Genomic DNA, 11,032 nt, shown 5'->3' on the forward strand with positions numbered 1-11,032 from the left:
GGGGGGGGGAGACCAGATAGACACGTATAAAACTTTATTATCATCATTTGTTTTCTTTTTAGCATTAAGTAGTGAAAAGACTGATTCATACTCATTCTGCCTTAAGTGAAGGAAGACCTTAACAAGGGGAAAACAGGGAAAGTCTTAGCTAATCAAAAGCTGATACAGTTAACAAATGCCTAGTTTCTAAATGCTGATTATATTATTCAATATTATATTTGTAGTTAATGTGAATCACACATGCTTTCTTTAACAATGTTCTGTTAACTCAAAGTAGAACCTAACTGCTACTACTTACTACTATTTCTCCATATCTTATTATCTCCATCTTTAGACATACAGAACCTGAGGTATAAGGAGGCTCAGCAACATACCCAAGCTGCACAACTATTCAGTGGTGCAGCTCCACACAGCATGGCTCCATGCCGGAGCTCTTTACCTCATACTAGTGGCCCATGTACCACTATTAGAAAGAAATGACCAACCCTGAGCCAGTGATAGCCTAGAGAGCACAAGCTGTCAATGTGATTCCAAAACAGTAGGTACAATGATAGAGTATGTCTAAAATAAAAACTAAAATCATGGGATAAATTAAGGAATGTAAGAAACTCAAGTGGGACCTAGACCTCCCCAATGGTGCAGGGGTTAGCAGTGCTATCAAGCTATCACCAGCCACCACAACAAGAGTTCAATCCCTCGGCCAGAGAGTTGACCCACATGGTGCAGCAGACTCTCCTATCTCGCTCACTGCTCCTCTCACAGTGCGTATCAGTAGATCTATCTATTCTGCTCCCCACTCTTGTCTCTGGTGAATCCTCTAACCCCTACCTCACACCTCTGGCCTATCCCCCAGTTCTTGTATGCATAAATAAAAAAAAAGATCTTTGAAAAAAAAACTCAAGTGTATCACAAGCATCCCTGACTAAAACAGAAGTCCTCACTTAACTTCGTAGATGGGTTCTCTGCAATTTTAAGTGAAATGAAATGCAACATTACCAGTTTTACCATAAGCTAAACTTGACATGAGCAAAGAGGTAAGTTGCAGATTTTCCTGATCACCAAAATATCACCAAACTAAAGACCAAAACACTTTAAACATAATAAATTATATTCATTCACTCATTTTCCAACCCATTTATTCGAGTTCAGGGTGTCAGGTGCCAAAACCTCATCCTGGGAAGCTCAAAGCAAAAGGTGGGACACCCATCCATCATAGGGCACATTCACATACCCACATATAGGACATCCGAGACACACCAATGAGCTGCGTGCGCACATCTTTGGGTTTTAGGAGTAAACCAGGGCACCAGGAGAAAACAAAGACATGGGGATAACTGCAAAACTACACTTAGATTGTGGCCTGCTCAGCCAGACATCAATCTTATCTGTCATCAATGGTTACAACAAAACAGTTATTACTTGAGAACCTGCTGTATTTTGCAAAAAAAAAAAAAAAAAGTTATTTAAAATATCTTTTTAAAAAATCTTTAAAATTACCTTTGAAATACATGTAAAACAGCAACTTTTTAAGTTTCTCAAGTTATCTGTCTTGAAAAGTTCCTCTCATAATTACATAGTTAAGTCTTTATTTAATAAATCCTAAATAAAAATCAGCTTCCCTGGCTCTACTTAAGCATTTAAACTCAATAAGCTAAACCAGAGTGACACTAACTCTTCAAAAATAAGTTATTTTAAATGGTGCAACTTTATGGAAGACAGTTCCTCAAAAAATTTAAAATAGAATTATTACATGACCCAGCAGTTCCATTTGGGTTATATACCCAAAAGAATCAAAAGCAAGGTCTCAAAGATATTTGCACATGCATATTCATAGCAGCACTATTCACAATAGCCAAAAAGTTGAAGCAACTGAGTGTCCATCAACAAATGATACAGAACACACATACACAAACACACACACACACACACACAAATAATAGTTTTTTAAAAAAGGAAACTCTAACACTGGCTACAACATGGACAAACTTCAGAACATTATGTTATGTGAAATAACTTACATAAACCTTCAGGACATTATGTTAGGTAAAATAGCTTAGTCACAAAAAATCTGGATGATTTCATTCATGTGATATTCCCAGAGTAGTCAAATTCAGAGACAGAAGGTAGAATAACAGTTTTCAGGGGTTGGGAGGCAGGGACTGAGAGTTGTTTATACCTACTACAACTGAACTCCATCCTTCAAAATGGTTAAATGATAAATTTTGTTATATATACTTAACTACAATTAAAAAAAAAACCTTTTATTTAGTTATTTTATAAAACTGTTTAAAACTGGGAATGGACCTTTATAGTCTTCTTAGTAAATATAAGACTGTTCAGTAATAGCATTTTAAAAATTGCGATACACATTCAAAATACATTAAAAAAGCAATTCTGAAAATTAGGACAAATGATGAAGATGAGAAACCAGGTGGAAAGATACTTTCAATTGTCTAGAATAAGAGACCTAAATCTTGCTAAACAGGAAACTATAAAATGATCACTGAACCACAGCAGGCAATTGCTTAGAGAAAGAGGCAATACAGTCTATGACCTTAGGGCCCTGTGCTCATTCATGCAAGAAGGGAAAACAAACTGAGGTGGTTAAAAGGAACAGCTGGTGCACATACACTCACCTGCCTAAAAGACTCCTCTTCTGCATCATCCAGAGCAGTGTTCTCGTCAAAGTCAATCACACGATCATACATCTGAATGTTGTATTCATCCCATGACACGCTACCATCATTGTTTTTATCATATTCAACAAACTGTTGTTTTGCTTCTTGCATAGCATAATGCTTAAAAGACATCTGAATCCATAAGCTGAGTTCGCCTATGAGAATTTCCAGAACAAAACAAATGTGATAGCAATTCTGATACTCAAAGACAGGATTTCTAAACCTTCTTTAAAAGAAGAAAAATTCTTCAGTGTTTGAAAAGACAATTTGCCTAATTGTATTCACAGAATTAGGAGGAGGAAAGGAGAGCTGTTTGGAGTTCAGAATATTATAATACGTGATCTAAACAGAATGTAAGCTCCTCAAATATAGAGAATTTGTGGTATGTTTTGTTCACTGAGGTACTCCAAATGCCTAGAAAGAGCCTGGCTCAAGAAATAATTATTACATGAATTACCAACTGGTCAAAATAGCATCTGAACTTAAAAAATATCCAAAAAACTGCAACTAACCTTTCCTAATGATAAGATTTTTCAGGAAGCACAAATATTTTTCTTAACTTGGTACCTTAAGATATGAAAAGAAAGTCTCAAAATTGCAAATGTCCACTTTTGTGTTATCTTTTAAAAAATTTACTCACAGGGGCTCTCCCTGATGGCACAACAGGTTAAAGCAATGCATTATGCAGCTATCAGAAGCCACTGTAGCACGAGTTCAATCGCCAGCTCCAGAGGTGACCCACCTGGTGTGGCAGACCTCTCCTGACCCAACCACTGCCCCCTCAGCAGTGTACTTTGTCATTCTGCCTGTTCTGCTCCCCAATCTGTCTCTGGAGAATCCTCTCACCACCCCATCACCTCGGGCCTGTACCCCAGTTCTGTAAGCATAAATAAATAAATCCTGACCTTTAAAGTACTTATTAGGAAAATTCTCTAACTGGTCCTCAAGGCAGAAGTTGGTGTTTCTTGTAGTTTATCTAAAGAGATCAACCTAACATAATGGGAGCCAGAGTAGAATAGAGACCAGAAGCAGCGGTTCACAGTTTAGTTGTGATATTGGGGGAGTTTACTCCAAGGATTTTTGTTGTTGTTTGTCATCTATAAAATGAAGAGATGGACTAAGTTTCTTTAACTTTTTTTAAAGTCCATTAGCAAATACTAGCACATATCTAGGACCTTACAGACAGGTACCATAAAAAATTTCAACTCAACTTGTTCTGTGTATTTTCTAGTAAGACCAATAATGGACCTCTTATTGGAAAATTGGGGCAAAGATTTTGATGAAGTAGAAGGTATTGAAAATTTAGTATTACTGAAATACTAATGTGAATAATTATACAATACATCTTATATGTACCAGTTAGCAATTCTCTCTCAAGCAACTTCATTGTTTAAAAGCTGAGCCTCTTGGGCCCTCCCTGGTAGTGCAGTAGGTTAAAGCACAGCACTAAGAAGATAAAGCCACCTCAGCATGAATTCCATCCCCACCACGGAAGTGATCCAAATGGCACAGCAGACCTCTCCTGATCTACCCACTGCTCTCCTCAGCAGTGTACTTCATTAGTCAGCCTGTTCTGCTCCCCACTCTGTCTCTGGTGAAGCCTCTCGCTGCCCCTGAGCCTCTGGCCTGTGCCCCAGTTCTGTATGAACAAATAAATAAATCTTTAAAAAAAATAAAATAAATAAAAATATTATGTGCACATTATTTCTAACCAGAAAACTACCTAAGAGCACTCAGTTTTTTTAAGTGAAGAATATTAAAAAACTAAATTAAAAGCAGGAGATTTGGGATTTTAGTCCAGGCTTTACCATTTATTTGAGAAAGGCACTTACTGCTGGATAAATAGGGTGGGCAAGATGACTCTAAGGCCTCTACTACATGTAATATTTTGTGGCAAATGTAATTCACAAGCAACAGGTTTTTTTCCTCCTTGTAAAAAGAATTCTTATGAGGGACATTATCAAAAGCTAAATACACCACTTAATGCCTGAATAAGATATTTGGCATATTTCTCTAAAAGAATCAGATTAATGACCCTGATTAAAAACAGATAACAGAGTATTCACCCAAGGTAAGAACTGTGCATACAGTGCAAGGGTGAATGGCGTCTGTGTATTACTGTAGGTGGCTACTTTTACTTGATACCCTCCCTCTCTTAAAGATTCCAAGTATAAAACCCATCTCCAGGTCTTTTTCTTCCTTCCCACAGTAACTGATCTGTTTGCACAGTGCTCGACATGTCTGCTTACACGTTTGTGTTTCTGTCTCCATTGTTAGTACTGTAGGACGGCCTTACCTTCGGTGAGAAAGTCATCTGAATCCAAGTCAATTTTCTTTATGATCGACTTCAGTCTTTTTTGCTGCTCCTCAGGGGTGAGTTTAACATATTCATCGACTTCTTCCTTTAGGGGATAAGCAATACACAGGGTCAATCATTACCATCCGCGGGGCAAAATGGTGGAGAGAAAGAGGACTGATTACCAGACTCCTCCCTTGCTCAGGGATTTCAGGGTAACCCACACCTGCTCCCCCAAATCCTGGCCCTCTCCACCACCTCCGGTGATCCTGGCGTGAGTCCTCCGGGTAGGCGGCTCTGGTTCTTGGGCCGCGCTCTTTCCTCCGCCGGAGAGGCCAGAGTCCCCCGCGAGGGAGCTCAGCCCCGCCCGGGCCCACCGTCAGGCCGCCCAGGCCAGGCCCGGCCCGGCCGCCCCTCTTTGTCCCGGGACAAAGCCCGCGGCGGCCACGGAACGAGGCCCGGCGCGGCTGCCTCACCTGGCCGCCAAGCAGAGCCTCGCGGTCGTAGTCGGCGCGGTGCTCCCCCTGCGGGTAGTGCAGCTCCTCGGCGTCCCCCGCGCCGGCCACCGCGGCGCACAGCAGCAGCAGCAGCAGCCCCAGCGCCGTGGGCCTCGGGCCCAGCCGCATCGCGACCGCCGCGGGACACCTCGAGGCAAGGACGGCGGAGGCGGGGCGACGGAGGACAGCGGGCTCTGTGGGGGTCAGGGAGGGCAGCGCGGCGGATGCGGGATGGGGCGCCAGACGCGGAGAGGCCACCGCCCCGCTTCCTCCTGGGACACCGCGTGAGGCCCCGCGCAACTGCGGTGTCTCGGCTCGCGGGCCCAGGCTTATAAGGCTCTGGCGGAGGGGCGGGGCACAGGGCCGCTCTATGATTGGTCATCTCCGCACGGGGGCGGGCCGAGGCTCGGGCGGGGCGGGCGACTTGTGGGGACGGGTGGAGGGGGTCGCGGCCTCTGCGGCCCCATGGCGACTCTCCCTCAGAGAGCACACTAAGCACCCCAGGCTCATCCCTGCCCTGGCTTTTTCCAGCGACCTCGTTCTAGCCTGAAATTCTATGAAAAGCAGACGACGCAGGTAAAGAGAGTGTATCTGGGAAAATCCTTGCCCAGAACAGACAAGCAGCTGAACCCACTACACAATCTTGAGTGTGTGTCTAATCCCAGCTGCTGGAGCCAGATGGCAGTATCTGCTGCTCTGCTTCATGACTTACAAATTCCGTGACCTTGGTCAGATTTCTCGGTCCTTGAGAGCCTATTCATTTATTTAAAAGGCACAATGGAACCTTCCCTGGTGGCGCAGGGTTAAAGCACAGCACTAAGAAGCTAAAACCACTTCAGCATAAGTTGGATTCCCGCCCTGGAGGTGACCCACATGGCGTGGCAGACCTCTCCTGACCCGCCCGCTGTTCCCCTCCACTGTGTACTTTGTCGATCTACCTGTTCTGCTCCCCACGCTGTCCCTGGTAAATCCTCTCACCACCTCTGCACCACTGGCCTGTACCCCAGTTCTGTATGCATAAATAAATGAATCTTTAAAAAAAAAAAGGCACAGTAATAAGATAAGCACAGTAATAAATTGTGGTGATGATTAAATAATAGCCCTTATTTAGAACAGTAGCGGGCACAAAGTGGTGACGTGGTCAGTAACTTAGCTTATATCTGTGGGTGGAAAAACAGAAGGTGATTGCATAGAAGGAATAACTGAGCAAGTATGTAAGGGACATGTACAGATAGAATGTATGTACACATGGCTGATATTCTATAAATTTCTCACCTCTTCCCCAGCACACTAAGTGCAGAGAAATTTTTAGGCTGCAGTTTGAGCTCCTCTGAGTCCTTTTCCACACCTCACAGTCTCTATTTGGATTGTAAACAAGAATTCCGTTCAAAAATGAAGAAGTAATGGGAGACAAAGCCACAAATTTCCTGGATCAAGTTGGACTTTTATTGTTTTAGACCAGAGACCATCGAAAGATTTATAGAACAAAGAATAGGTGCAATAGACTTTACAAGGTGAACGTGGAACAAAGTGTAAATTTTCAGACTGTAAATATGACAATATTTCAGAATGGATTTCATAACAACAATGAAAAAAAGAAAAAAATTCTTTAGGACATTTAATTTTAACTTCAACTTTGGGTTGTGAGACAATTGTGATAAAAAGATAACTGACCTGAACTCAACTTGCACCTTTTGTTAACTTTGACCAGCTCTGATGTGATTCCAGTTATAAACTGTAGAATATGTTGACTGACAAAATCACCCTGAAGCAATTCATAGAAAAAAAATTTTTTTCTTAAAAAGTCTTCATTTAAGGATGCTCCCTGGTGCCCAGCGGGTTAAAGCACAGCACTAAGGCACTAAAGCAACTTCCGCATGAGTTCGATCCCCGCCAGCCCTGGAGGAGGTGACCCACCTGGCCTGGCAGATCTCTCCTGACCAGCCCGCTGCTCCCCTCAGCAGTGTACCTCATTGATCTGCCTGTTCTGCTCCCTACTGTCTCTGGTGAATCTCATCACCCCTGCACCTCTGGCTTGTAGCCCAGTTCTGGATACACATAAATCTTTAAAAAAAAAAAAAAAAAGAAGAAGAAGCTAAAGCCACTTCAGCACAAGTTCTATCCCTGCCCTGAGGTGATTCACATGTTGAGGCAGACCACCTCTCCTGGCCCACACTCTGCTCCCCTCAGCAGTGCACTTCATCAGTAATCCTGCTCTGCTCCCCACTCTGTCTCTGGTGAAGCCTCTCACTGCCCCTGCTCCTCTGGCCTGTACTCCAGTTCTGTATGCATAACTAAGTAAATCTTTTTTTAAAAAAATTCTTTATTTAGGATATTCTCCCACTCAAAGAACAAACTCATTAAACACAAGGGTTTTTTTTTTTTGATAGGTAACTAATATGGTTATAAATACAAAAAGAGGAAAAGATTACCAGAAATAAGACACATTCTAACAAAGTTTCAGGGAAATCTTGAATATAAAAAAGCCTTGTAACTTAAACTCTTTGTATATATGGTTTTAGTTTTCATAGCCCTCTACCAAGAATTTGCTAGCTGCTGCCTTGGGGAGCATTTCATGTTGTTGTGCTGGTACTTTTCTGACAAAGAACACTTTTAATCAAGACAGTCACATTTATGTACATACCAAATTCCAAGTTAAAACACTGCAATCAAACTGATGGCTGGGATAAAATAATAAAGGTTTAATTAACCATAAAAGCTTCTCACTAATTATTTGAATTTTATAAAAACATGAATCTTTATAAAGAGATGGAATCACAACTGACCCTTTGAAAGCTCATCCATTGAAACTAAAGGTGACATTTCAAATCGTGGGGTGGGGCGCTGTTACTCACAGCACTCCTTCACTGTGTAAGTAGCAACCAGCTCCTGGTTAGTGGATAGCTCTGAAGATCAACATTATCCTTTACCCTACCAATCAATGTCCTTTACCCTACCCACCACTCAAAAAGGAAGACTCTTCCTACCCTTTGATTCCTCTTAGCTTATTTGAGATAGCCCTGTATAGAAAAAAGATCAATGAGTAAAATATAATCTGAGTGTCATCTCCCACTGCAAATATCCTTGATAATAATAGGGACCTATTATTTGCAGTCAGTCAGACTGCAAATCTGTGTCCTGTAACCATGTTCCTAGAGGACATTATGCAAACTTTTTGTGGCCAAAAACCTCTCCTACTTACCAAATCCTTCCAGTTCTTGGAGTTTCTTTTACCTTCCACAGACAGATCTAGGGATAACTGAGAATACTTCGCACAAGCTGAGCTTAAGACAGATCTCTTCCAAGCAAAGAATTTAAAGGCAAGGACAGTAAGATATCCTTTATTAAGATCTGTTATATCTTGGGGTTGAGTTGGATGACCTCATAGTTCTCCCATTAAGTCATGTATACTCCACATCTGTTTATTGTAAGATCCATTACTTCTAATAGGCTATAATATTGGGGTGTTCAGGATCCAAGGTGGTTCCCAGACAGGTTCATGGTCTTGCAGGCAGAAAGCTCCCCAAAGGTAGTGCTCTCAGGCAATTATCTAAGTCTCTAGTTTTTTTCAGACTACATAACTCAACCGGAAGTATAGTTTGTTGTTCAAAGAGAAGCTCTTCTGCAGAGTGAACTCCTTTAGAACCATAGGCGGTAGGTGCTAGCTCTCAGTTTTGGACAGGTCTCTGGTCCAGAGATTGCATGTCAGCTTTTGTACCTCTGACGCTGAAAGGCACACTGGCACAGAGGGCATTGTAGCATGGTTCACGTTCCCCTCAGCTCACAGGCCGCTCAGCCAGGTAAGACCAGGGATGGTGCCCACCTCTCCAGGTGCTCCCAGGTTAACAAAAGAGATTATTTGGAGAATTCAAAGCTGGAGAGGAAGTATCAAATCTCTGTTGATCCACCCTTCAGATACCTCAATTGCATACCATTTGTGCAGGTACCATAGAAGGAGATACTTAATTCTTATATAGCAGATAAAAAGATTATATTCAGGTTAATAAAAAGAGGACAAATGTTATATATAATATCAAAAGTAGTCTCCTGCAGAATCAGATATTTTAGGTTTCTATGAAAAACATAAAAACTGAGATTTATAAAGATTTCTTTCTGGAGCCATCCTGTAGTACAAAGGGTTGAAGCACAGCACTGTGAAGCTATCTGCAGCCACATAGCACAAGCTCAATCCCAGGCCAGGAAGGTGACCCACATGTCACAGCAGACTTCTGTCTCACTGGCTGCTTCCGCAGTGTACTTTGCCAATCTGCCTGTTCTGCTCCCTGCTCTGTCTCTTGGTGAATCCTGTCACTCCCTCCTACACCTCTGGCCTGTACCCCAGTTCTTGTGTGCATAAATAAATAAATCTTTTGTAAAAGAGGAAAGATTTCTTTCTAACAGAACAAAGGGTCAGGAAAAAAACAAAACTTACAAGCTGACCATAGATCTGAGGCTATAGCAGGAGAGGGAGAGGGATCAAACAGGGGAGGAAAGAGCACTGTGGTGATGAATCATGGTGCTGTGATGGTGGATTTATGGGATTACACCAGAAGAGAGAAATTATATACTGCACAAAAATGAACAAAGTAAGAAAACAAACCAACTTAATTTTAAAAAGGGGAAAAATGTTTTCTTTCTATACTAGGTCTGCTTTTGCAGACCTGAGACCAATCTATATAGCTTATCATTGGTTCAGTCCTCTAGCGTTTTACAACACAGGAGAGGCGGTCTTGATGTATGATTTGGCAGAATGGCAGCTTCACAGCTAAGCTCTTTTCTTTTTGCTGACTTCAAGTCTACAGCTGCCGGCTCAGCACTTTCCTAGAGTGGAGATGTCTCTAATAAGCAGCAGGATTTTTCTTCATTTCACAGATAACAAGTCATTTGGAAGTTCTCCTGAATGTTACGGCTCCACAAATGGAGGTTTTTAGGCCGAGGGAATCTTGCGATGTTCATAGAGTCAAAGAACTGAATGAAAAAGGGTCTCACCTGAGGTTTGAAGATCTGGATCCTGCCTACCCTCCGGCTCTACGCAGGCTGCTTAACCTCCTCAGGACTAGTTTTTTTTTTTTTTTTTTCTCTTCTGTAAGCCTTGTTATTTTATCCTGAAACTTTTTTCTTTTCTTTTTTTTTTTTCTTTTCCTACTGAAAAGGAGTAGATTCACTCAGAGGATCTTAATTTGAGATCTTTGTGCCACTAAAATCCCAAGCCAAATTTTGTATGTGTACATTTTTGGGAAGGAGGTTTATAGTTTTACTTTCATCAGCATCTCAACAAGATCATTTGTCAGCCCCTGAAAAGTCTCCAGTCATCAATTAATCTCTTTAAATCCACATTTTATGATCTCAGCAATTAGGATTTCTAGGAAGCAGATTATTTTTCTTTCTTTCCTCCTGTAAAACTTCTACTCAACCTTGGGCCCTCCCTGGTGGCGCAGCGGATTAATGCACAGCACTAAGAAGCTTAAGCCACTTCCGCATGAGTTCGATTCCTGCCTGCCCCGGAGGAGATCCACATGGCGAGGCAGACCTCTCCTGACCCACCCGCTGCTCCCCTCAGC

At 42.0% G+C, this 11,032-nt stretch overlaps 1 protein-coding gene across 3 annotated transcripts in view; it reads right to left on the reverse strand.

Annotated features, from left to right (window-relative positions):
* RCN2 (reticulocalbin 2, EF-hand calcium binding domain) overlaps window positions 1-5,762 on the reverse strand; it is an 18,656-nt gene extending 12,894 nt beyond the window's left edge. For all 3 annotated transcript variants that reach the window (XM_012728482.1, XM_012728481.1, XM_004688003.2), the window contains exons 1-3: window positions 5,451-5,762; window positions 4,975-5,080; window positions 2,637-2,833 (exon numbers count right to left, since the gene is read on the reverse strand). In XM_012728482.1, the coding sequence (XP_012583936.1) occupies window positions 2,637-2,833; window positions 4,975-5,080; window positions 5,451-5,600 (453 nt within the window). In that variant the 5' untranslated portion in view covers window positions 5,601-5,762. The remainder of the gene's footprint in view (window positions 1-2,636; window positions 2,834-4,974; window positions 5,081-5,450) is intronic.
* Window positions 5,763-11,032: the final 5,270 nt, after the last annotated feature.

The sequence above is a fragment of the Condylura cristata genome, unplaced genomic scaffold (assembly GCF_000260355.1).
Source record: "Condylura cristata isolate star-nosed mole 26May11 unplaced genomic scaffold, ConCri1.0 scaffold00023, whole genome shotgun sequence".
Taxonomy (NCBI): Eukaryota; Metazoa; Chordata; class Mammalia; order Eulipotyphla; family Talpidae; genus Condylura; species Condylura cristata.